The sequence below is a fragment of the Brassica napus genome, chromosome C3 (assembly GCF_020379485.1).
Source record: "Brassica napus cultivar Da-Ae chromosome C3, Da-Ae, whole genome shotgun sequence".
NCBI classification, from domain to species: Eukaryota; Viridiplantae; Streptophyta; class Magnoliopsida; order Brassicales; family Brassicaceae; genus Brassica; species Brassica napus.
Genome location: NC_063446.1, coordinates 71,444,521 through 71,471,044, shown reverse-complemented (window position 1 = coordinate 71,471,044; position 26,524 = coordinate 71,444,521). Strand labels below are relative to the sequence as shown.

General features: G+C 34.1%; 5 protein-coding genes across 5 annotated transcripts; 2 read left to right on the top strand and 3 right to left on the bottom strand.

The window, feature by feature from the left end:
- The first annotated feature begins 9,089 nt into the window (after nt 1-9,089).
- Nucleotides 9,090-11,158, top strand: BNAC03G77880D (protein MANNAN SYNTHESIS-RELATED 2). The gene is made up of 6 exons (XM_013868231.3): nt 9,090-9,348; nt 9,552-9,696; nt 9,788-9,858; nt 9,927-10,012; nt 10,094-10,667; nt 10,748-11,158. Exons 1-6 carry the CDS (start codon nt 9,247-9,249, stop codon nt 11,024-11,026), a joined length of 1,257 nt encoding a protein of 418 aa, XP_013723685.1. The 5' UTR covers nt 9,090-9,246; the 3' UTR covers nt 11,027-11,158.
- A 1,636-nt stretch (nt 11,159-12,794) lies between these two features.
- LOC106427443 (GATA transcription factor 28) lies at nt 12,795-15,087 on the bottom strand. Its single transcript, XM_048750541.1, has 7 exons — nt 14,915-15,087; nt 14,320-14,651; nt 14,150-14,242; nt 13,842-13,975; nt 13,640-13,771; nt 13,365-13,470; nt 12,795-13,250 (listed from the first exon to the last, which is right to left on the bottom strand). The coding sequence occupies exons 2-7, from the start codon at nt 14,617-14,619 to the stop codon at nt 13,101-13,103; spliced, it is 915 nt and encodes a 304-aa protein (XP_048606498.1). The 5' UTR covers nt 14,620-14,651; nt 14,915-15,087; the 3' UTR covers nt 12,795-13,100.
- Nucleotides 15,088-15,462: 375 nt separating this feature from the next.
- LOC106427496 (mannosyl-oligosaccharide 1,2-alpha-mannosidase MNS1) lies at nt 15,463-18,956 on the top strand. The gene is made up of 14 exons (XM_013868227.3): nt 15,463-15,825; nt 16,004-16,051; nt 16,140-16,301; nt 16,407-16,519; nt 16,596-16,661; nt 16,816-16,990; nt 17,213-17,302; nt 17,456-17,580; nt 17,663-17,728; nt 17,807-17,915; nt 17,997-18,095; nt 18,177-18,257; nt 18,332-18,502; nt 18,586-18,956. The coding sequence occupies exons 1-14, from the start codon at nt 15,667-15,669 to the stop codon at nt 18,802-18,804; spliced, it is 1,683 nt and encodes a 560-aa protein (XP_013723681.2). The 5' UTR covers nt 15,463-15,666; the 3' UTR covers nt 18,805-18,956.
- LOC106427494 (KH domain-containing protein HEN4) lies at nt 18,812-21,306 on the bottom strand. Its single transcript, XM_013868225.3, has 7 exons — nt 20,700-21,306; nt 20,230-20,610; nt 19,908-20,159; nt 19,623-19,836; nt 19,478-19,539; nt 19,219-19,404; nt 18,812-19,110 (listed from the first exon to the last, which is right to left on the bottom strand). The coding sequence occupies exons 1-7, from the start codon at nt 21,273-21,275 to the stop codon at nt 18,973-18,975; spliced, it is 1,809 nt and encodes a 602-aa protein (XP_013723679.2). The 5' UTR covers nt 21,276-21,306; the 3' UTR covers nt 18,812-18,972.
- A 1,670-nt stretch (nt 21,307-22,976) lies between these two features.
- LOC106427469 lies at nt 22,977-26,524 on the bottom strand. Its single transcript, XM_022698025.2, has one exon. It carries the CDS (start codon nt 25,402-25,404, stop codon nt 23,302-23,304), a length of 2,103 nt encoding a protein of 700 aa, XP_022553746.2. The 5' UTR covers nt 25,405-26,524; the 3' UTR covers nt 22,977-23,301.

Below are 26,524 nucleotides of genomic sequence, written 5' to 3'. Positions count from 1 at the left end.
ACTACTATTTTTTTTTATTTTTTTTTATAACTTGACAATATTTTGTTTCTTTTTTTAAAAGATATCGAATTTGAAATAATAAAATCCTATTGGTTGGTGAACCTATCATAATACACATCCCTTATATACTTAATTGAAAAACATTATAACACATAATTTTTTTTTTGAAACACTAACACATAATCTATGTTATGTGTCACCCAGTAGAATGATTCATAAAATATATTTTTACTAGATTTTGACTTGTACTTTTAAAGTGCGGGATTGTTTCTTTTTGAAATATTTTATTTTATAACATATTTTATTTTATAACATGTATATTTTTCAAAACAAATATATAATGTGTTTTTTTTTGTTGTATATGTGTAGTTGTTTTATATGTTTAGGATGATAGGTATTGAGATATAAATGTAATAATCATATGCTAATTTATAATATATATATATATATATATAATTGAGAAGTTTTGAAAGTGATAGAATATTAATTGGTTTCATTTTTCGATACTGTTAAACAAATTTTATCATCACAATTAATAAAATAATATACCACTATAATTCCCAAATTTTTAATAATTATTTGTATTATTTGTATGTTTCATATAACACTAAGTTAAAATATGTAACCTGACATTGTATTTTTATTTGTATAAGTCTAGGTTTAAATCAGTACACACCCTTTATCTTTATACTGTTTGACGATAATTAAGAAAAAAATAAATATTATTTATGATTGGTTATAAATATAGCAGGCAAATTAATTATAAATATAAAATGAAAAAACAATGACATTTTCTTGTAAATAATTCTAAAAACTAAATGCAGAATTCTATTGATAGTATATATAATATAAGTTTATATGGACCAACCTATTTTTTCTAAAGATTCTAAAAATTATCATAACGATGACACGTGATTAACAAAAAATGTTGTAATGTTTCTCAATTAATATATAAGAGATTTGAGAACACGTTTAAATGAAAAACATTATAATTTGATTCACTATTAATCTTTTTTTTTGATTTATACAGAGGTATCCTGGCCCTCACATAAGTGATCCAGTGGCCGGGATTCGAACTCAGGTGACGGTACTCATGGCTGTAAGTCTTTTACCACTAGAGGTAGAAGCCCGGTTTACTATTAATCTTTTAAATGTGAATTGACAAGTGTTGATGAGTTATAACTTATATGTGACTAAATGACACTTAAGATTAGACTGCCGACTAGACTAGACTAGAATTTATTTGATTTAAATGATATAAACACATTACAATTTAATTTATTTGATAGACAAACAAATGTATTAGTCAAACGATATAAAGTAGACAAATCAGTAGACTATTATTATATATAAATCAAATCAATACTATTACAACATTATGTAAAAACAATTTTAAGATATGATATGACAATATACAATTTTATCAGACTATAAAGTATATATATATATATATATATATATAATCATTTTATTAGGTATATTAAACCCATGAATTATATATATCAAACTTTACAATATAATATATCAAACTTATGAATTATATATTATCATGTCAAATTATTTAAAACATAACTTTATCTTGTAAAGTTTAGTATTATTATCTTATCAATAGTTATCATATACTTAATCCTATTCTAAATTGTATAGATGATATATATTAGATCCATAAATGATATGTTTACTATTTCGTGAATGTATTATAAATTTTAAATATGATATTTGTACCATGATTTTTATGATTTTCTTATATGTAAGTATAATGTCTATGAAAAATAAAATATTCAAAACTATTTTGCAATCTATTCTATAGATATTTGCTTTCCTTATTATCTATATTAATCGATACTATTATTTGAGAAGTAAATTTGCTTATTTGTCATGTTCTCCATGATTTTAGGCTTAGTCATTAAACAATTTTAATTTTAATTTGACTAATTAAAGTTTTAATCTCTAATAAATAAATTATATAATTCATTATTTAACTGATTACAAACTAATATTATAAAAATATCGCAAAAATAAATGGAAACGTTTTTGAAAAAATAAGAAGATAATTCCATGTATTTATTTTGTGTTTATCTACATCTTTATTTCTTATTTTTTATAATTAGTATTATATATACACATATCATAATTAGATTTATCATTATACTAAAATACTATAAATATTTTTATACAAAATAAAAAAGTTTGATTTATATTTGTTTGTAAACATAATATGTCATGGCATATTTTTAAAAATTATTAAATTTATTTTAGTATTATAATACTAAAAATAAGTATATAAACAATAACAATAAATTTGAATTATATTTTTTTGTTAACGTGATTTTTGTGATATTTTCATTTTTGTTTTTATCATTCCGTTGCAAGAATAACTTGTATTTGTTATTTAAATTGAAAATTTAATATTTCTTTGTTTTTATTTTTATTACATATTTATTGTTATCATCCAGTTGTAAGAATAACTTTCAAAAAAGAATATTTTCAAAATATTTTTTTTTACAACAAGTACCTTATATATATGAAAATTTAAAATTTACTTTATTTACTTTTAATTTTTCAAGAGTTTTAAAGAATTATAACTTTGTTTAAATTAAAATTTCCTCAAATATACATTACATATTAATGTTTTGTTTATCAACATAGTTGTTTTGCTTGAGTGTTTATTCAATTATTATAGAAAGTATTTCACAATATAATTATACATATATCAATATTCTTATTTATTTTGACTAATATAATATGTAAAGCTGAGATTGGTTTAATATTCTTGTGCTTTTGATTTATTTTGAGATTTTGTAGGTTACCATATTCCTAGAATTTGGTTTAATAACATCACTTTATATTAACAATTATATATTTGTTTATTTAATTATATCATTGTTTATAAATTAATATAATAAAAATTTGTTCAAGATAACATCATATTTACAAGATATTAGTGTTGTTATCCAAAAAAATGTTTTTAAATCAATAAAAATTAAGAAATTGAAATATTCATAAAATAGTATAAATTTAATGTTTTTTTATCTTTAAACTAATAATATATTTATTAATAAATATTTATTAAATAACTATGCCCGTATGTGCGGTAAAACTCCTAGTATTTAAGTATCTGCAATAGGATTTGTCAACCAAAAAGTTGTTGCAATCTACTCTAGATTTTTTACTTATTATTTATATTTAATATTTAAATATCTATAGTGAGATTTGTAAGTTAAAAATCTGTTGCAATCACGAGATATCTTCTTTCATAATACCATACATTTAATATTTAAATATATTAATTGGATTTGCCAATTTTGGCGCAAACCACTCCTAAAATATTTTCTTTTACTTATTATTTATATTAGAAAAATATTACAAAATATAATCTTAACTTATAAGCAAAATATTTTTGAGAGTATTTGTTAAAAATATAATCTTACCTTATAAGCAAAACTAGGTTAAGATCCGCGTCTTGCACCGTAATCAATACAGAATGAACATTTTATACAAAAATTATTTTATATATTATATGTTTTTACTTCTATGAAATAATAAATATATATTGAATAATTAAAAATCAATAGCTATTACATATGTAATTAAATTAATCCGAACATATAAATCAATTTTCTTAATCCAAACAATAATTTTTTATCTATTTGTTAGGTTATATAATAAAATTTACATAGAAGTACAGATTTCAGTTCATGGGATTGATGGTGGTCTGAGGAGGTGGAAGAGACGGTTAAGAACAAAAGTAAGACATTTAAGAGAGTATTTCAGCCAAGAAGATGTAACTTTGATTGAATATGTTTTGTGTATCCATGGTTTATATATATATTAGTATTTTGGTGAATCAATTTCTATACAGGCGAAGAAGAATGTTATACAAGTGATTGAATTAGATACAAGTGAAGAAGAATGTTATATTTACCATAAGAATGATATATAACGAAAATGCACAACAAATTAGAAAGCAATAAAATACAAATTATATGAAATAAAATCACGAAAGTATATATTAAACAACATAAATTGAAATTAAATTATATATTTATAATTATAATTAAAATATAAAAAGTTAAGTGAAACATGAATAAATTGAAATGAAACAATGAAGGTATGAGGAAAATTGGTTTAAATGTGAGATAATTTAACATATTTTATATGTGAGATAATGAAATACAAAAATCACTTCGATTTGAAAATGTATTTCTGGCTTCGATTTGAAAATGTATTTCTGGGATTGTCAGTATCAAATAACATATTAGAAACCACCTATTTAAAAAATAATTTGTATACATAAAAATATATATATTAGAGTAAACACATAAATCAAAACCAATACCTTTTGTTTATTTACAATCATATTTTTGGTAAATAAATCAAAACAATCATTTCATTTACTTTATATGGTATATAATTAAACTTTAACAATATTGACATAGATGTATATAGCATATTTTAATATAAATATTTATTATTGATACTTACTACTCATATGATTTTATTAATATTTATGTATTTGCTGTAACAAAAATTTAAACCGTTAATCACAAAAAGTTTAATGTGAGATTTTTCAATACAAATTTCTAAATAAAAATATTAAGATCTCAATAATTTTTCTATCAAATTTTGAAATTAACATATTTTTATAATTTTATATAGTATATAATTTAATTTAAATGATATTAATATATATAATATGAATATCTATTAATGAGACTTTATATTCATACGATTTATGATCATTTGTATCTTGTTTGAACAAAGAAAAGTTAAACCATTGATTACAAAATTTTCAATGTGGGATTTTTACCATTTTTAGTAATTTATAATTGTTTTGAAAAATTCAAAATATAACATATACGAAAATTTTTAAAATTTTATATTATATACTTAATGTGATTTTTTAATTTCTTTTAATAATATAAAATTAACAAAACAGAGAGGATACAAAATTGTTATCAAATATTTCTTATTCATTATCATTAATTTCATATATATGTTAATCATATTAAGTAATTCTGTAACTTTTATTTAAGAAAATAATTGAGAATAATCTTTCGTACACTACTAATAAATTTGATAGTTAGTCTAATAAAAATATAATATATATTTATATGGACCAACTTATATTTCTAGGGATTCTAAGAATCATCCTAGTGATAACACGTGACTACAAATACATATTATAATACTCCATGATTAATATATAGGGGATTTGAATACTTACACAAGACAAATCAAGTAATGAATAGGATAAAAAAACAAGTACCCGATTTGCGGTCATGCTTAATTTGATAGTGTATAGTGTATTTGTATTTGTGACACACAAAAGATAGATACTTTTTTTGATTAACATGTGATATTCCAAATCTATGAAATGATTCAGATTAATCTCCAAAAAAAAAAAAAATTTGACAGATAGATCTTCAATTTCAATGAGACATAAAACAAGGTTTAATATTCGTGTGACCATAAAAGTTTAAGGTCGCTAGATTGCTTCAGATACAAACCTTTCTAAAGTGCGCGTACTAGTAAACTATCCCCATGTGGTTAAAATGTGGACACTTTGGTTGTTTGTAATGAGGTGCAAATGAAAATTGAATCCAAACATAAAAAAATACTTAGATTTCTTCCCTTTTACTTCCTAAGCAAAAATGTTCACTTCACCTGCATTCCTCATATCAATAGACATAAGATACGAAATCCTTTCTGATGCTCTTCCCTAGGTGGTCTCTATAGATTTCTTCTTCAGCTTCTGCCCAGTCCTTCAGTCTCCAACCCTATAAAGCAGCTCTTCTCTCCTATGTCTACGGTGGTGATTGTATCTCTTCTATCGTCACTATGTGTGTCATCTCCTTCGTTTCGACTCCGTCGGCTTCCAAATCTGCCGCCATGTTTGCCTTTTCCGATGCCGTTTGAAGCTCTCTCTCTGCCACCGTGTTCGTCTTTTTAGTGCTCGAAGTTCTCTCTCCGCCAGAACCACCAGATCCGCCGTCATGTTCGTCTTTTCTGGTGCCGTCGAAGCTCTCTCCCCGCTGGAACCACCAGATCCTTCACCTCTTTTTCATCTGCACTTTGACACACCATTCACCTTCTCTCAAGCGTTTTCCAAAAATCAGAATCTGGAAACTCTATTTCCAAATCTTGCTAGTGGTGTGTTGTTTCTTTTGTGTTCCTTGGTGCCATAAAGTGTTTATATCCTGGAGTATGCAATGTCTTTTTGGCCGACATGTTGTCTAGAGTCGTCACTGTTCTTCTCCCATTCATACCATCTCTTCAAGCTTCTACTCAGATCTCAACTCTGAACCCTCCATCCAAGATGGCAACAAAGAATGGTGGTGGTGGTGGTCTCCCAGTGTCTACTAGTGACACTTCCTTCGCCTACGGGCTCCATTATCCTGTGGTATACAAGTCTTTATTTGGGTGTGTCTACTGGCCTTCAATCAATTCTTGTTTCGACCTCCTTACCACTCCTCCTTATAAGGTCCTTCATGATCATCTTAGCTCTTTATTCTCCACTTATTTTGCTACTGTAGAATGGTTTAGACATATATTTGTGTGGGTGATGTTGGAATTGAGGTTCATGATTTTAGCTGGTGATATACCAATGGGCTTAGTCTCATTTGCTTCTACCTTTGCGACATCTAGTAGCATTTATATCGCCTTGGCGCGATCGTCTGCAGTATGCAGTTCTCTTATGGGTTCCATTCCGGATGTTGGTGTTGTATTCGTGTATCTCTCTTCTTGATGGCAGGTAGAAGAGAAATTCATTTCCATCTTTATCCCGATGAATATGGATGTGGCGGATTATGATTTCTCATTTTTCCCTCGTTTGAATCAGTCTTATTTCTTAATATTTCTTCCCATATAGAGTGAATTGGATGAAAAAGCTTCGTTGGTATTGCAAGGATCTTTCTCCCATCAAATGCTCTTCTCTACGTATGGTACAGTGTGTGTAATCCTACAGGTTACACTAGATGCGGTCTTTGAAGAAGCTCATGACGTTGTTGTGATACGATTTCATATGGTTCTTTTTTTGTGATTTGTATCGCCATTCTATCCTTTATGTTATCATTGTTGTTGTTTGTTTGGCTGTCAATAGCCTCTTTGTATCCTTCGTTGCTGGAATGTAAACATATTTAAGATTAGTGCAAGTTTGGTTTGATCAATGTTCACTTCAATTTTGTTCTTTAGGGTACATAAGACATGATTAAAGTGATAATTGCGCGATGATTTTAGGAATTAAACAGAACAGATATTTGAGGTTAGAAAAATGTTAATCAGTAAACGAAGGTTGTTTACCTTTTAGATATCACAAAATGACAAAAATTACTAATTGTAAAGTCTACAAACATACATGTCGCAAAATATAATGACAATTCATAATTGTAAAATTTCAACAAATCTGGTATATGTTAAGAAAAAACTACGATTATTCAATTTTACATTCACATTTTGTAACTACGATTAATCAAAATTACCTACATTTTGTAACAGAGAGAATATAACTTTCTTAGTATTTATTTGGTGTAAAAAATAAAAGTTATTTTTTTAAAATAAAAGTCAACTAGGTTAAAGACATGCGCCTTGCGCGGGATAAACATTTTATATGCAAACTATATTTATATATTATTATATAAAAACATTTTGTATGCAAACTATATATATATATATATATATATATATATTATATTTTATGTTTTCTACATATTATGAAATAATATAATAATAAATATATATTGAAATATTGAGAAATCGGTAATATTACGTATATAATTAAATTGGCTTGCGCATATAATTATTAACGATCATTTTATGGTAAATAAATAAAATTTTTTTTTATCCATTCTATATTATATAATTAAATTTAATTTATATTAACATAGATATAAAATATTTTTTTAGTAAAGATATTTATTAAATGAAGTTTTTAATCATATGGTTTTATTATTATTGTCATCTTATAAAAAAAAATTAAACCATTAATAAACTTTTTAATTTGAGACGTCTAATAGTTTTAGTAATTTATAATCATTTTTAATTGAATGCAAATTTTAAAATTAAAATATTAGTTAAGTTCACAATATTTTTTCAATGCAAATATCAATATGTAGTTTGTATTTTTATATGATATGTAGTTTAATTAAAAGATGTTTATATATATATTATATTAATATAAACACTTATTAAATAAAACTTCTTACTCATGTGGTTTATAACTATTTATATCTTATTATAACAAAAAATTTAAACTATTGGTAACAAAATTTGTTTGAGACTTTTAACAGTTTAGTAATTTATACTCGTTTTTAAAATTTCAAAATACAACATGTACGAAAAAAATCTAATTTTTTATTATAAGGTTAATGCAGTTGTGTAATTTATTTTAATAACAAAGATTTTAACAAAAATGATTGAGTGTATACAAATTGTTAGCAAATCTCTGTTATTGGAAATCATTAATTGTTATATATATTTTAATAACATTAGGTAATTTCGTAATTTTTATTTAAGGAAAGAATGAAGAATAATTTTTAATACTAATAAATGATTTTATGATTAGTCTAATGAAAACTATAGTTTATATTTAGATGAACTAACTTAATTTTCTAAAAATTCTCGAAAATTATTCTAATGATGACATGTGTCATGCTTCTAATATTGTAATGCTTCTGTTTTAATACAGAGGGGATTGTACTCAAATAATGCAAACCTTTTTACTACGGACACTGAGTCAGTTGTCAAATTTTATATACCATTAGTGCAAGATTCTATTAGTAAATTAAGAAAAATATTTAGAAGATCATAATTAATTATTTAGGACAATTAAGGAAATATAACAAATGGATAGAATAGAATACAGATGTTGTCATGTTGTTGGAAAAAAAAAGAATACAGATATGCTTCGTTTACAATTTGGTTTTGATATGATACAAACCCGGTTTGATTGAAATCAAAATCGGTACACGTCCGGTTTAATCAAAATCAACTAGTTGATTTAAATACCAGAATCAACGGTGAGAGTGTGTCGGTGGCTGTGTCGTGGGTCTGTAGATAGAGAGAGCGTAAGGCAAAGACTTAAACACTCACTTATATAAAAAAAATATATATATATATTTTAGACAAAATCATCAAAAGGGACTCAGATTCGTGAAATCTTGTCTCTTTTTTCTTTCTTTTGTCCTTTTAAACCAGTCCCTAATCTCTCCTCAATTGAAGGGAGAGTGTTAGAAGAAGAAGAACACAATGGGTGTGGATTTGAGACAAGTGGTGGCTGGAATCCTCACCATTACCATGTTCGTAATGCTCGGACAAATGCTTCATAGAGATTACTTTGATGCTAATCAGGTACTTAATGTCTGAGCTAAATTCAAAATGGGGTTCTAATTGATTTGTGGATCACAGATCTAATTTATACAAGTCTTAGGTTTGGTTAGAGTTTTATTCATTCTGGGTTGGATAGGGATGTTGCATTGATGTTAAAGACTCAGACTTTGGAGAGAATTATTATGAAAGCTTCAACCCTTTTTGTTCTTTGTGCTTTTTTGCAGGTTCAAGGAGATGCACATGATATTGAGTTCCATGGATCAAAAGTATCTCTTGAAAATGGACTTGTTAGATCCAGTGAAGGGAATAATGGGCCTTGGATGGAGGATAGCAATGATCTTAAACCTTGTTGGTCAATATCTGAATCTGGTATTTAGACCAGTTTTGTCTTTTTGGTTTAAATCTTCTGTGTTTTTTCTTTTCTTAAATCTTTTTTGCTTCAATGTTTCTCGTTTTGTAGATGAAGCTGTATCTTCAAAGGGTTATGTTACATTCTCCTTAACCAATGGTCCTGAGTACCATGTCTCTCAGGTATCCTTTAAAAGTTTTTGCCTTTTGTTTGTTTCTATGTTGTTTAACTTTATCATCATCATCTTTAGATTACTGATGCTGTGATGGTGGCTAAGCATCTTGGAGCAACGCTTGTGCTCCCTGACATAAGAGGAAGCAAACCTGGTGATGAAATGTTAGTTAGTTTCTGTATTTTTCACAAACATTATGGTTTTAGCCAGTTTGGTTTTCTGAGTGGTTTATGAATGTTACACAGGAACTTTGAAGACATCTATAACGTAGATAAACTCGTCAAAAGCCTCGAAAGCGTCATCAAAGTTGTGAAGAAGCTGCCAAGCCACGTTTCTCTAAGAGACATCGCCATTGTCAAGGTCCCCACCAGAGTTGCAGAAGACTACATCAAGGAGCACATCAGCCCCATCTTCAAATCAAAAGGAAACATCAGAGTCACAACCTACTTCCCTTCTGTGAATCTGAGGAAGTCTTCTCTGGATGGTGGTGAGACAGACCCTGTCTCTTGTCTGGCTATGTTTGGCTCCTTGGAGCTGCAGCCTGGAGTGAATGAACTGGTGGAGGCCATGATCCAGAGGCTCAAGAAGAAATCTAATGGTCGGTTCATAGCCATAGACTTGAGGGTTGAGATACTTGAGAAGAAGAACTGCCGTGAGACAGGTGCAGGGGGATCCAAAACATGTTACAACGCGCAAGAGATTGCAGTGTTCTTGAGGAAGCTTGGGTTTGATGGTGACACGACTATATACCTGACTCAGCCGAGATGGGAGAGCAGCCTCAACATTCTCAAAGACATCTTCCCTAAAACGTTTACTAAGGTGTGTGTGAGATGAGATCATTCATTCTTTTAGTCTCCTGAAGTGAATCTTGATTTTTTTTTTTATATATATTGTGGCAGGAGGCGATAATGCCGGCAGAGAAGAAGTCTAAGTACCTTGAGTTAGAGAACTCAGAGTATGAAAATGTTATTGACTTCTACATAAGTTCGAGGAGCGATGTGTTTGTGCCAGCCATTCCTGGTCTGTTTTACGCAAATACTGTTGGGAAAAGGATAGCTTTAGGGAAGCCTCAAGTTCTTGTTCCGGCTGAGATCTCAGGGACGTCTGGTCTTTCTACTGATTACATCTCTCCTTATATCTCGAAGAAGAATCATTTGGCGTATTCATGCTTTTGCTGAACTTTTGTGGTGTAATTTATTATGAGGGAGTTGTTTTGCCAACCAAATCTATAAAAGGGTCTTTTCTCACTACGTGTAAGGCAGTTAGTTCCATACCAATTTGATTTTTTAGTAAAAACTGTTGTTGAGTTACAGAGCCTATAGCTTTTGTATCCCATTCATTTTATCACCATTGTCTAGTGGTGAAAGCTGTAGTCAGGAGGAACATAGAGGATATGGCGAGACATTGTTCGATTTCAAACATGTCTGAACATTAACAACTCTGAAAGGGACAAAGTGTAGCAACAGAAACTAAGATGAACCAGGAAAGCAATGGAAAGGTGTTTGGATCAGGAAGAGAGACTAAAATGGTGAGATCACTGAGCTCACGTTGATCACTGCATCTCTTGAGATATCTCCTCAGCTCTTCCGTGAGTTCAAGCCATCTCCAGGGAAAGACACTCGTTAAGCTCCATAACAACCCGGCTCATGCGTGGTCTTGTATTATGTGCACAAGCAAGTGCCAGTTCCTGACTGCTGGAGTGACCCTTTCAGCTTAAGCTTTCCATGTGCTACTTCAACAGAGATTTTTTGTCTGCTTTCCAGCTAAGGACTTCCCTGAACTTACTTGCAAACTCAAACAACAAACCGGAACTAGCATATGTGGTTCACATACCAGATAAATGATCATTCAAGTCTCCATTTTCCGCAAACTCGTAGATTAAAGCCAAGTGCGCATCTTCATTGCAATATCCAATGAGGCTCACCAAGTTCTTGTGACGAATCCTTAACAGGTCTTGAACCTGATTCGAGCAATTAACCAATAAGTCAACATGGGATCAAGACTTTGATTGTGTTCAAACGCAATGCCTGCTTTCCATCAAGCAAAAACTCTAAGTTGACATTCTTGGAACATATAATATTGTGTAGTATCCAAAGCTACCTGTTGTTGGTCCCTCATAACTCCATGTCTTGCGGCCAAGATAATGCACTCAGACCTTGATCACAAGCAACTTTTACAGGAAAGCTTCTGAGCCTAGAGGATTCAGAAGATGTTAAGATATCTGAAATCTTCCACTGTGAAGGTTTATTGTTATGTGCGACCAAAGACAATAGACTGGTGGTTTGGAACCATTGTACTGGTCAAACCAGGTGGATCCAACCAAGACTACATTGTAACGGTTACACCATGTACTATAAGTATTTTCTAGGATATGGAAACAAGAAGAACAAATCATGTGATGGCTTCAAAATGTTAAGGTTTGATGATTCTGAAGTGGGTGGTGTTTTATCCCACTGGGTTCTATCAGTTGTCAGAGAAGAGAAACTTTCCTTGTTACTTGAGAAATCCGTTCATTATAAACCATTAGAGATGAAGATATGGGTGACCAATACCAAGGCTGATGATGAGGCCAAAGACTTGTCGTGGAGCGTGTTCTTAGTAGTGGATTTCACTAAAGTTACACAAGGTATGACGAGGGTAATGAGTTTCTTGGTGGACGAGGAGAATAAAAGGGTCATGTGTTGTCATCAAGAAGACTGTGAAGATCAAGAGAGGACCCATCATTTACGATGCTGGAGAAGATATGTATAAACCAGTCTCTGTCAGAGTTTAGAGAAACTCACTATGACAGGACAAGGAAACGCCCTAGTCCACTTCTCCTCAGTTATGTTCCAAGTTTTGGTGACCTTACTACTTTCATTATTGTGGTAAAGTTCAGACCCGTCCGTGGTAGTTAACATGGTTCACTTCACATTGGGGCAACGCTTACACTATTTTGGTTAGCTCTTAAATAAAGTTAGTTGTCTTTTAACATACTGCAAAATTACATCAGGCTATCATAGTATAGAGACCAATGCAACAACAGTTCTACCAAGAAGCATTTTTGTATCAGGAAAAAAAAAAGATAACCAAACATGGCAGAGCATTATAACCTATATTATTACATTGTCACTGATCAAATCCAGATAAACCTAAACCGAATCAGATTCTCTTAAAGGAAATGATAAAGCTACATAGCACCCGAGAGATGATCAAGACTCTGTTTGAGATCTTTCTCTTGCGTGTAATGGCAAAGAGCCCAGAGTGTTTTTCTCACTGTGAGTTGCTTATGTCATTGGCTACTGTTACCATCATTTGATCAGCCTCAAGATTTGCCTCCTCCTGCATGTTGCTTACTTCATTATTTACTTGAAGATTTTGGGATGTTTGAGGAGCTCCTCTGGATAAGTCTCTAAGAGCACCCTAAACATTATGAGTGTTGTCAGTAGACAGAAACATCAATGAACTAAAAAGACCTATAAAATGAGCAAGACAGAGAGAGAGAGTTGATCAGTTAAGTATCAAGTGTTAGCTTGCCTTGTTAGCCCACATAAGTCCACATGCGTTGCAAAGTGTTCTTGGCCCTTCAGGTCCACGCCTCATCATTGGAGTTGACTTCTCCCCGATTCCACAGTGCCGACATCTTTACAGGTTCCAGAACCATCCCAAGGAAAAGAAAAGTCAGATATGTTGTCTTAATCAAATACAGTACGGCTATGCAAAGAAAAAACAAATACTAGTTCATCACAACCTCTCTACACTAAGTTAGTTAGTTCAGGTTAAGTCTAAGTTAAAAGCATTGATCAACTTACGAGATTTCTTGATCCTGAGCCTCGCTACCTTCTATAGCCCACGTTTGACTGGACTCCCAGCTAGATCCATCAGCTGCAGCTTCACCATTGTTGGACTTGGCAGATGTGAACTGACCTTTATTGCGTTGCATCCTGCATATACCGAAAGCAATCAAGGTGCAAATTCTACAAATGTATAAGTGGACCAAGTTGTTGAATGTACCTCAAAGCTACCTCCTTGCGAACTGTATACCGAATCTTCTTATCAAAGTTCCTCTCTTTTCGTTTCTCTCGGAATCTGACCAAAGAAGCTAACCTCTGTGGCATACTAAACCTTTGAGGAGTTCCAGGTAGACCCTGTTCCATTCATTAATCAGCAACGCATTGATGCAGACTATGATTTTATGATATTGACTAGGGTTAAAAGGAAGCTTAAAGTTGACGCAATTTTTAGTATATACTACAATAGGGACAGGTCTGAACACAAGAGCCAAAGAAGCTTCAGGCACCAACAATGGTATCAAATCTTACCAATACTCTATTGTTCTGATGAGACGCTCCTATGCCTGTAGGGGGTGCCTGAGGTACTTCTCGTCCACCCAATAACAGAAGCACAGCTTGAACCTGCAGCAGATTTTTAAAAGATGTGTTACTTATACTCAAAAACATATTTAAATATGTAACTAAAAAAATCAAATCACCTTTTCAGGCAAGACGCTGTCGAAAACGTAGACTTGCCCCTGAAAGGACAATGTCAACTGATCTCCTTGTTCACTACCACGGTCGACCACTTCACCACGGTTGTCAGTTATGTTTCCAGGGTGGGAAGGAACGTCTGTATCAACCCCACCACCACTACCATCAGCATGGTCATCGACCATGCCGCTTCCGTTGTGGATGTGTTGCAAAGCATGGTGTCCGTAGTGGACATGATGCATTGGATCTTGAGTTTCTGCAATGTGCGTTCGACCATTGCTTCCATGAAGTACATCTTCATCCATGGTTGCTTTTTTTTTTATCAGTTTACCTGACTCTATTAACAAACTTAAATTATTAAAACAGAAGGGGGTTTAGACTTTAGAGCAGAGAATCTTGTCAAGTGATAACATCCCAAAAACCTAAACCTAAACCTGGTTCAATCAGATCCGACCAAAGACTCTACCTTTACAAGTTTTAAGCCCATTTTCAAACCAGTTCAGCAATCTCACTATGTCCACAAACAATAAGCTACCAAAAACGAGAACCCACTTGGGATCATCAGCTTTCTCAAACCGGATAATAGTTCGGATGAGGTACCTATTCGTGGGAGAGCAACACCAAGACAGAACAGGAGAATGGATATGTCGGAGGACCCAACAAGCGCGACGAGAGACGGTGAAAGACGACAACTTGGGGAGCTTGGAAGCGATGAACAACGCTTGAGAAAGGAGAAAGAGACTCAATATATTAGTTTATCAGCAAAACAATAAATAAAGAAAGCTAATGGACCCCAATAAATAAATATTTTTTTCTAATAATTTTTAATAACTAAATAAGAGAAAAAACATTATATTTAAAATTTAGAATACATAAAATATTGTATATTTTAATTAATCTGATTTCTAATCATACAAACTAATTTTATAAATATAAATTATATTTAAACCAAAACAAATTAAAATATATATGATTTTACTGTGATAAGTGTAACTATTTTTTATAAATAAAAATGCCGAAAACCCCCGAAAAATAAACCAAGAGGGCCGAAGAGACTCAATTTAATAAAAAAAGGAAAGCTAAGGGACCAATAAATAAATAATTTATTATTTTCTCTCTGGTGTTTGTTGTTTTCTTCTTTTATTCTTTCTTCGTCTTCGTCAACCTGCTAAGCCCAAATCGGATCTATAATTTAACTTGGATTCTTTTAAGGAAACTCATCTCTCTCTCTCTCTTCTACTCATTCCTGGATCAGAGGATTCGGAAGTTGACACCTTTACGCTTTCTGCCTTCCTCTGTTTCATGGAATCTGACTCCCCAACTCGTCTCTGTTTTTGTTGAGTGTGTGAGAGATGGCGAGAGGTAGATCGATAACTAGTTCTGGGATATGGAGATATTTGAATCCAGCGTATTACCTCAGAAGGCCAAAGCGTTTGGCTTTGCTCTTCTTCGTGTTCGTCTCTGTTTCCATGGTGGTTTGGGATCGTATGAATCTCGCCAGAGAGCATGAGGTATGTCTTGTCTCTTCATAGAATCTAGACAGAGCTCCGATTAATGTGCATTCGCTCATTTGCTTGACTTAGATCAGATTAATGTTTAAAGTGATGATACTTTTGTTTCAAGGAAGTGAAATGATTCTCTTGTGATCATCCTTCTGCTTTGTTTAACAAATTTTCTGTCTTGTCTCAGGTTGAAGTTTATAAGTTAAATGAAGAAGTTTTGCGGTTGGAACAGATGGTAAGATAGATGTTTTCCCTCTCATTATATTGCCGTCAGTGATTTTTTGGTTCAACTCTTTAGCTAACTAAGTAATATATTTTGCTAGTTAGAAGAGCTTAAAGGTGTTGGCAATGGTAAAACTTTGATGACTCAGAAGGATGTTCCACAAAATCCAGTTGATATCGAGCGAAGGCAGAAAGTAAAAGAGGCAATGCTCCACGCTTGGAGCTCATATGAGAAGTATGCTTGGGGAAAAGATGAGCTTCAGGTATTAAATTCATCATAATCCAAATGTTGTTCATTACTTAATCTAGTGACGATGAGCTCTACAAATCTGAAGTTTGTTCTTATTTATTTCATTCTTTATTGTCAGCCTCGGACAAAAGATGGCACTGATAGCTTTGGTGGCCTCGGAGCAACTATGATAGATTCTTTAGATACACTCTATATAATGGGTCTACATGAGCAGTTTCAAAAAGCCAGAGAGTGAGTATCTAGCTGCAGGCTCTTCATGATAATTATCTTTGCCAATCTTTATTTGCTCATTGTCTTTTATTTGCAGGTGGGTTGCAACCTCATTGGATTTCGACAAGGACTATGACGCCAGTATGTTTGAGACAACCATAAGGTTGCTTTAACAGGTTTACTTTGGTTGTTATCTGTATCTGTCATAGGAAGAGTCGGACCATTTGTGATTTTATTAGCTAGTTCTTGGTTGACATAAGATGTGGGGTGTGGATTTGTTGCATCTTCTTATGTTCTTTCTCTTTATTTTCTTCCAGAGTTGTAGGGGGACTTCTCAGTACGTATGATCTTTCAGGGGACAAACTTTTCCTCGATAAGGCTAAGGATATCGCAGACAGATTATTACCTGCATGGAACACTCCAACAGGCATACCTTACAATATCATCAACCTGAGGAGTGGAAATGCTCACAACCCTTCGTGGGCGGCTGGGGTGAGTCCTAGATCCTTTTAAACCCTATAGCACGGGCTGCATTTCTTATTCTTGTATGGTGATGGTTGTAGATTTGATTGTAACTATAGTTTCTTTTACTTTATTTTTTATCTGTGTCTTTGGAGCAAGTACCAAGTGTCATTGGATTTAGATATGTTTCATTGAGTTAGTACATTTGGTCTGTCAGTTTCAGCTAATTGTTACAATTATTTTATGTACTAGGGAGCCAGTATCCTTGCAGATTCGGGCACTGAGCAGCTTGAGTTTATTGCCCTTTCCCAGAGGACAGGGGACCCTAAATATCAGCAGAAGGTACATGTCTCTGTTACTTTCATGTGCGGTTTACAGATAAGCTAATGGGAGATTGTGCAATACATATTTGTTATTATCCTAACTAGGTGTAAAAGAGGAGAAAACATTTGCTTTGGTTTATAGATTCGTTTGTTAACAACATGCGTCTCTCAGGTAGAGAAGGTTATAACGGAACTAAATAAGAACTTCCCTGCGGATGGTTTACTCCCTATCTATATAAATCCTGATAATGGCAATCCATCTTACTCCACCACAACGTTCGGTGCCATGGGAGACAGGTAATTTCCTCAACCAGATGTGGCTTGGGTTCTCTGACCTTGACTCTGCTCTCTAACAGTTACTAATATATTGGTTTTCTAGCTTTTACGAGTATCTGCTAAAGGTTTGGGTGCAAGGGAACAAAACCTCAGAAGTGAAGCTCTATAGGTAAGTAAAGCTGTATGCTGTATATCAGTATTAGCAAAAATGAAAAAGACTTAGTTTTTTTTCGTGGCAATGAATCAGAGAAATGTGGGAGAAATCAATGAAAGGTTTATTAAGCTTGATCAACAAATCAACACCTTCATCATTTACATATATACGTGAGAAAAATGGGAATAATTTTGTCGATAAGGTAAAAGTCATCATCTAATGTCAACGCTTCGAGACTGAGTGTTTTGCAGGTTTGACATTGTTTCTCTCTTGTTATATTCAGATGGATGAATTGGCATGCTTTGCTCCTGGGATGTTGGCTTTAGGAGCATCAGGTTATGGTCCTGATGAAGAAAAAAAGTTTCTTACACTTGCTGAAGAGGTGCATTAGAATCTATTTAGAGCTTTTAGTGAAGTTTTTGCTGTCAGCTTATTGCTCTCTCTCCCCTGCATCTCACTGCAGCTTGCCTGGACTTGTTATAACTTTTACCAATCAACACCAACGAAACTCGCTGGAGAGAATTATTTCTTCAATGCCGGACAGGTAGGTTGGTAAATAACATGTTAATTTTGCTTGCTTGGCTTTGGTCAAACCCACATAACGCATGATTGTTTCAGGACATGAGTGTTGGAACATCTTGGAACATCCTAAGACCAGAAACTGTTGAATCACTCTTCTACCTCTGGCGGTTAACTGGGAACAAGACATATCAAGAGTGGGGATGGAATATATTCCAAGCATTTGAGAAGAATTCGCGTATAGAATCTGGATACGTAGGCTTGAAGGATGCAAGTTTCTTCTTTTATCAAAACCCCATTTCCACATTTCAAAATAACATTTGCATTATCAAACTTTCCCTTCTCCATTTCAGGTCAATACAGGTGCTAAAGACAACAAGATGCAAAGCTTCTTCTTAGCTGAGACTCTCAAGTATCTTTACCTTCTCTTTTCGCCTCCATCGGTTATTTCATTAGATGAGTGGGTTTTCAACACGGAAGCTCATCCGCTTAAGATAGTGGCAAGGAATGAGCAGCGTAAGCCAACTATAACATTACGACAAAGGCGGTTTGGTGGGATTATTAAGGGTTAATAGACAGTTTACTGCTCAGATGTAATTTGATATTATATAATACAACAGAGTTTGAGGAACATTGTTGTATTAGTTTGGATAATAGATAAAAAACAAGAGATGGAAAACCTATTTGTAACAGCAATTAGTAGAAGTACACACTGTTTTTCTGATTTTAAAATAAAGCAATCAACTTTGGCCACAAAGAATGAAAGCATGAAGAAGGCTTTGAGCGAAATGAGCTTGGTCTGATGTACCTGAGACCACCACTAGTCCCTCTGTAGTCCCTGCCTTTGGATCATGCACAACCACGTTTGCACCTGTCACCTGTTTGTGTTTGTATCCGTTTACAAACTACATTTAGATTGATTCCTTTCAAAATAATCGTCCTTCTATCTACGCACGCATACATTTTCTGGATGAGTTACAACGTACCTGCTTGATGTAATTCAGGTTACTGCAGTTGTCACCATATACATGGCCTAGGTATGCTTGAGGAACCACAATCTCCACATTTGCGCTTGTCATTGGCAGATTCTCCCCGCCAATGGGCTCATTCCTCAAAGCATACCCGTGGTTCACATCAGGAACCATACCACCGGGATGGCCATCGATAGGTGGCTGGTAATTAAGAAATATTAAGTAGCCATTTGCGCTGTAACCGAGCTATCATACACAGATTGATTTCACATACCTGTGGAGTCCAAGACATTGGGGAAGGTGGCCTGTCAAATCCAGGACCATGACAATGCCTCTCTGTATAATCATACACATTATAAAGAGCTGAGATAGATGCATGTATCAACTGTTGATCAGGAGTTGGGATCTGATGAAAATACCATGGTATGGTCCTACAGGAGAATGGTAACGATCTGGAGAAGCTGGATATGGCCTAGGTCCAAAAGGAGGAGGCGGTTCTGGATACGGACCCATGAACGGCGGAGGTGGACCACCCATTCCGGGAAAAGGAATTCTTCCAGGAAACATGGCTTCCCGAAGCCTACTTGTTATTTGGAACAAAGCATCTTGAACAGTTTTCACATTGCCAATGATCTGACAATGCAGCAAAGTTTTGTCAGTTACTGTCGAGTTGAAAAAACTTAACGAACCTATACTGAGATTACCTGCACAATCTCATCATGTTGAGATTCATACTTGGTAGCTTGATCTTTTGCAAAGACTCGGATGCTAGCACCAGTCGCTCTCCTCATTTCACTTATTACATGACCACCTTTCCCCAACAAACGTCCTATAAACGGTGAATGCACAAGAAGCCGAGCAACAACAGCAGCGCTAGGTTCAAATCCAATCTCAACGATTCTGTTATGCACACACATCACAGCATCTTGCGCAAGAGAGTGCCGTCTCTCCAAGTTCTACACCAACGTTAAAACCACAATAAACCAACCAATCCACACAATGCAAAAAACCATATTCCACAATTACCTCTCGTGCAGATATCACAACGATCCTCTCCTCAGTCTCATGAGTCGGATCCGACACCTTGATCGACGCACCAGTCTCGTTCTGCAAAGCGCGAACCACAGCTCCACCTTTCCCTATCAAGCTTCCAACTTTATCAGCCGGACACAGCAGCCTGAAGGTTACCTCCTCTTCAACAATGGGTGGCCTGTTAAAGGGTCCAACGTCTTCAGGCATTGGGTTAGGAGGATGATCCCACTGATGATACTCCATAGAATGATAATCAGGAGGATAGCCAGGCGGCGGAAACGAACACTCCTCCCATGTTGGAGGTGCACCACTCTCTTGAAGACAGTTGGTAATCATCAAAAGCGCCTTCTTAACATTCGAAAACTTCCCATTTATCTTCTCACACACAAGAAAAGAAACATAACCAAATCAGTTAAAAGACTCAAACTTTGAATTAGCTATTACAAGTAATCATCATCAATCACCTGAATCACAACGTCTCCAGGGAAAGCACAAGGAGGGATCTGATCCGTAGAAGCAATCCTAACGCTAGCTCCACTATCTTCCCTTATCATCCCTCCTTGACTCATCAAGTAATCAACTTGATTGCCTCTCACAAGAACCCTACACAAACCCTCGAACTCGCCTTTGTCCAGCTCACTACCGTCTGCATTCGCGGCGTCGTCGCCGAACACTATCCTCTCCAAAACCCTAACCAAAGCCGAAGACGACGGCGGCGGCGCTTCCTCGCCGGGTTTATCCGCCGCCGCGGTCTCCGGCGGCTTCGTCTGATCGGAGCTAGGGTTCTCTGGATCGCACGCGTTCGACGAATCGTCCTTCTTTGCTGCGTTTGGTGCGGTGATCAAGACTACGCGCTCTTCTGAAGGGACGGGGATGTCGTCGATGACGCGGATTTTGGAGCCGGTGAGGGATTGCAGGTGGCGAATTACGGAGCCGCCTTTTCCGATTATGGCGCCGGTTCGCGAGGCGGGGCATAGGAGGCGGAACTGCACTGACTCCGCCGAAGCTGTCGCCGGACGTTTTGAGGAAGGGAAATCCATTTAGTTTAATGAAGCTCAACGGCGTCGTTTTGGGTTTACAGTTTAAAGAAGGGAGAGTTGAATAATTTACATAAGTCACCTAAGGTTTGATGTATTTGCAGATATTACCTTCACATTTGATGAAGTTACAAAAATGGACCAAAGCTTTTTGAAGCATAAAAATTTGCTGGGTCAAAAGTTGTTTTCTCATTATATCTTCTTTCTATCAGTTGGAATATCTACACTATTAAATACATATTATTACGAACGAGCAAGATTCGAAAATAGAGGAAAAATGTATCGTGTCACTGCTCACTAGTAAAAAATGCAACTATTGAAATAAAGGATTAGAGACAGATGTTTTTTTTATAAAAATAAAGGATTAATGAAGGATTAGAGAAGGGCAAGTTGATTACAGAAATGGCCTTCGATTTGATGAATTTTCAGAAATAACATGTATATTTGATGAGTTTGCAGAAAGCAGGCCAATACAAACCAAATTATTAAATCGAACAAATGTCTACTACCTAAACCGAACCAAACCGATCATATATTTTAAAATCACCTTACTTCTTGAGGTTTCAAATACATGTCATATACTAAACAAAGGGAAAATCACATTTTAAACACTAAAAGTGTCAATTTCTATCATTTTAAAAACTGAAGTTTTTTTACTAGCACTTTAAACATTCAAAGTGACATTTTTATCATAATAAACCTCCAACGACGTTTTCCTGTTCATAAGCGACCGTTACTGTTCATTTTACAGCTTAAAATGATGACGGGTCGGTTTCTTTTTTTTCTTAAAAATAAAAAATAAAATAAAAATATAGAAAAATTCGAATGAAATTGGAAAAAATTATAAAAAATTCAAAACAATTTTTTTTAAAAAATTCAAAAAATATAAAAATTAAAATTTCAAACTTAACAAAAAAAATATATTAAAAATTCAAAAATAAGATCTAAAATTAAAATGTCAAATTTAAAAACTAAAATAAAATTTTAAAATTCTAAAATAAGATCTAAAATATTTAAAAAATAATAATTTGAAATTTTTCTTTATTTATTTGTATTTATATATTTAGAGCATAAGAGTCTTTTGCTTCTTTAATGAAACATATTTGGTCATTTTCTTTCTTAGAAAATATTTTTGGGACAAAACTCAAAATAATCTATTTGAGAGAATTATCAGCCATGCGTGTGGCCACCATCAATTAACATGTGGTCAAATTGGCGGGCCCCCGAGATGCTTTCTGCGAAGTGTACTTAGGCGATAGTCGGGCTATGCAAGGTGTCTGGATATCTGGATTATCAAAAAAAAAGTTTTTGGTGGTAGCAAGTTTTGATATATTGTTTTTGATGGTGACAAGTTTTGATATCATCATAAGTGACAGTCACTTTCGTTTGATGAAATTTTAAAATAAATATATTTTTTGGTTAAATATTTACAATTTTAATTTTTAAGTTTGAAGTTTTAATTTTAGATCTTATTTTAGAATTTTTAGAATTTTTAATTTGACATTTTAATTTTAGATCTTATTTTTGAATTTTTAGAATTTTTAATTTTTAATTTTATTTTTAAGTTTGAAATTTTAATTTTTTCTGTTTTTTGAATTTTTAGATTTTTTTTTTTATTTTGTTTTGAATTTTTACAATTTTTTCCAATTTCATTCGAATTTTTATGTATTTTTCTGTATTTTTTTTAAACCGACACGTCATCATTTTGACATGTAAAATGAACAGTACCGGTCGTCTATGAACATGAAAACGTCTTTGGAAGTTTATTATGATAAAAATGTCATTTTGAAGGTTTAATGTGTTAGTCAAATAACTTTAGTGTTTAAAGTGCTAGAAAATGACATTCTGAGTGTTTAAAATGCAATTTTCCCCTAAACAAAAAAACACACAAAATATTAAAAGTATTTGTGCCTAATAAGCAAGTCCTCTAGAGACTAGAGAGCAAAAGAAATGACACCAAAGATTGATAATGTGTGACATTTTTTTTTTTTTACTTCCATGAGATCCTAAGCACAAATTTCTTATTTGTTCAGGTTTTGGCCCCCTTTATTTCTAAGGTTTTCCATTCTCTAATCTTTGCCAAAGTCTTCTCCACCTTCATCATACGTGCCTCTAGTGTCAATGCTATCTCCTCTATTGCAAGATTCCTCTGCTTCAAACTTTCACCAGTATCATCACCATCTTCCATCTCATTTTTATCTACATGGAGCAAACACTCTGCTTCCTTAACCATAGTCCTCTTCTTCTTCTCAGCATTGATTCCAATTAAATTAACCTCGTTATCACAGTTTTGCCTTGTCTCTGGTGGTGACACAACAGTTTCAACTACTTCTACGTTAGCACCAAGAGGAGGATCTAAGGAGTTGTTCTCATTAGCTGCTTTGCTTCTGGTTTCTGTTTCTTCAACTCTGATCATCTCAGCATTGGTAATGTCATCATAACAACTCTCATCATCTTCCTCATTACGAGCTCGCTTGTTTCCCAAACACTCACTCTTCCCCTTCCCTAGTTCCTTGTGAAACAAGTCACCGAGTGTCGCTTCTTTTGAAACTGATCCACCACAATCTCCTATCTCTGATCTCACATTTCTCCTTGTTCTAAGATATCTAGATCTTTTGAGTTTTTCAGGAAACCCATCTCCCAACTTCTTAAGCACTTCACTTAATAGCAGTACCTTTGAAGTATCCTTCTTTCTAAGTCTCATTACTTGAGCAACGGTGAGGCTATCATCTTCATCATCCTCATAAACTCGGTTCATTGACTTCCATCTCTTACAACCTGAAGAAGCAGAATCAAATGTATCATCATCATCATCACCTATGATGTTTCTTGGTGTCAATGATTCAGCTGATTCAACAGCTTGATTCTCCTTGGGAGAACGCTGAAATTCTGGAGACAACTTCTTCCACCACTCAGAAGACGACTTCTTCCACCAAGGTATAACACAACGAGAAGGAATGTACAATGTCAGTTCATCAAGAGGCTTATTGTACTCATCCCAAGCTTCCTCTTTCGAGAGTTTGTTATTCATGTTCACATGACAAGTAACATCCTGAAGCAGACCGAACTGTGCAGCCACTCTATTGGGAAAGTAATGCTCCACACAATCAATCCCAACAAGCTTAGACACCTTGACACATCGAGCAAAAGTGATAAACTCATCGTCAAGATAAGCAGCAACAGGAACCCACATTGCTTCCTCAGGGTAAAACAGAGGAAACCTCCAATTCTCCAAAGCCTTTGTGTAAGGACGCCACTCAAAGCTCTCCGTTTTCGACTCCTCAAGAACCTCCCTCACATTGCTACTTCTCTTCTTCGTCAGATCACACCAAATACTCAATCTCGCCTCACCTTTGAGCAAAGGGTTAGCCTTTTCGGGTTGCAGCTCCTTGAATCTCTCCCATGTCCAAACCTGAACCAACTTAAACAACCCCTTCAGTTCAATCTTGTCCTCTATGGTGATGAACTCTCTAATGTGGCGTTTCAAGAGAGTAAGGTCTGCATAGAGGTGAGCAAGAACAGCAGGAGCAAGAGCAATCCTAGTCCCTCTTGATACATGAACAGCAACAGAGAAAACAGCTTCATCTATATGATAATAAGCAGACGGAAACACAAAATAGCTTAGCCACAACGCAAGGAAAGCCACATGCTCAAGCTCATCATCATCATTCATGAATCTCCTCATCCACTCTACTTGACTAACGAACACAAAGTTATTATCTTTCTTGATCTTCAGACTCTCTTTCACCAATTTCTCCTTAACCCTCTCTCCTGATTCATCGAGAGCGGCGAAAACAGGGGAGCCCAGAACAGAGAAGCCTAGAAGGAACATAACGTCTTCTAGTGTTATGGTGGTTTCGCCCCAAGGGAAGATGAATGTGTTGGTGTCTGGACACCATTTCTCAGCGATACCCAGAAGGAGATCTGTGTCTTTACTGAATCCTTTGGTGGATGCCATGATTGCTTCGAAAACGCCAGCTTGTATCCATGTGGGTTTGTGTAAAGATGACATTTTGAGTGCCCAAGACTTGAACTTTCTGTTCGGGAGCCTCCACCCTTTGAAGGAAACGCTTAAAGACAGAGACTTTAAGTCCGGAGGAAGAGGTGCTGAACGGTTTTGACGACGAAGCATAGCTTCAGGTCTGTCAATGGAGGTGCTGAGACGGGGTTTTTTGTATCGTGAGCTCTTCTTCCTCTCTCTTGAAGAAGAAGATGGAAGAGAATCTGTCTCTGTACTTTCCTTCTTTGATTTAACAAAGAAAGAAATAACGTTGAGAGATGATGGTGCCAGAGCTGGAGTGCAACAGCTCCTTTTTGGGATAATTAGAAAGAAACTAATTAATCAATAAGCATAAAATATATTTGCTTAAATGCTTCATTGTTTGGCATTTTGTGTTCTTATCTCTTATGTGAGCATGCATGAAGAATAATAAAAACAGTGATTTTTATAATAGTGACACATTTTAGGAAAACATACAGAAACTGAAAGGTAAATGGGACTTGAATTTTTGAAAATGATTCAATATTCTTAATTTCTTTAACAAACTTAAGACCACCGTTAAGCCTGTCTCTTAAGTGGTTCTTAAGAGGTGGGTTCCACGATTTTGATAAAAACCAGCTCTTCTTCTTCCGTAAAAGTCGACTTTGTTTGGGTTCTTTACCGTTCGTGGACTCCACTGGCACGTGGCGATCCGCGATTGATTCGTTTTTATTTTTTCTTTAAAATCAGACAAAAAAAAAAACTCTGTTAATCATGCTCTAATAAAGCCAAACTGTGCACCGGGCCGGCCCATAAATTATGGGCCCTTGGGTAAAAATAGTTTTTCAAAACAAATTTTACATATACTCTATGAATAACCTAAAAATTTTAGACCTTTTTTAAATTTTATTTTTGAAAATCAGATCCTATTTTAACACTAATTATGGAAAAAAAAATTTGGACCCTGGGTCCACGCCTCCTTGCCCCTATGCCTCAGCCGGCCCTGTCTGTGCAAACTAAAATTATATGAAGCCATGACTTTCAAGTTTCTTGTTTTGGAATAGAGAATGTGACATCTCCTCAAAGTTTCCCTGCACCTAACGCAGAACTATTGACTTTTCATTCCAATACTAAAAAGTTCTGTACATATGCAGTTGACCAAAAAAAAAGAAGTTCTGTACATATGCAAAAGGGCAAAAGAAGTTAGAAAAACAAATCGAAGGCTAAGGCCCACAATACAAGCCCACTAAAAGCCCAAATTATATCCATGGAA

Coding starts and splice junctions, on each gene's coding strand:
- BNAC03G77880D (XM_013868231.3), top strand. CDS start 9,247: ATGGGTGTGGATTTGAGACAAGTGGTGGCTGGAATCCTCACCATTACC. Junction 9,697..9,787: donor TTGGTCAATATCTGAATCTG/GTATTTAGACCA, acceptor CTCGTTTTGTAG/ATGAAGCTGTATCTTCAAAG. Junction 10,013..10,093: donor AGCAAACCTGGTGATGAAAT/GTTAGTTAGTTT, acceptor AATGTTACACAG/GAACTTTGAAGACATCTATA.
- LOC106427443 (XM_048750541.1), bottom strand. CDS start 14,619: ATGGATGAAGATGTACTTCATGGAAGCAATGGTCGAACGCACATTGCA. Junction 13,471..13,639: donor GCTCAGGATCAAGAAATCTC/GTAAGTTGATCA, acceptor GAACCTGTAAAG/ATGTCGGCACTGTGGAATCG. Junction 13,251..13,364: donor GACTTATGTGGGCTAACAAG/GCAAGCTAACAC, acceptor CATAATGTTTAG/GGTGCTCTTAGAGACTTATC.
- LOC106427496 (XM_013868227.3), top strand. CDS start 15,667: ATGGCGAGAGGTAGATCGATAACTAGTTCTGGGATATGGAGATATTTG. Junction 15,826..16,003: donor ATCTCGCCAGAGAGCATGAG/GTATGTCTTGTC, acceptor GTCTTGTCTCAG/GTTGAAGTTTATAAGTTAAA. Junction 17,581..17,662: donor TTCGGTGCCATGGGAGACAG/GTAATTTCCTCA, acceptor TTGGTTTTCTAG/CTTTTACGAGTATCTGCTAA.
- LOC106427494 (XM_013868225.3), bottom strand. CDS start 21,275: ATGGATTTCCCTTCCTCAAAACGTCCGGCGACAGCTTCGGCGGAGTCA. Junction 20,611..20,699: donor CTGGAGACGTTGTGATTCAG/GTGATTGATGAT, acceptor GTGTGTGAGAAG/ATAAATGGGAAGTTTTCGAA. Junction 19,111..19,218: donor ACCTGAATTACATCAAGCAG/GTACGTTGTAAC, acceptor AAACACAAACAG/GTGACAGGTGCAAACGTGGT.
- LOC106427469 (XM_022698025.2), bottom strand. CDS start 25,404: ATGCTTCGTCGTCAAAACCGTTCAGCACCTCTTCCTCCGGACTTAAAG.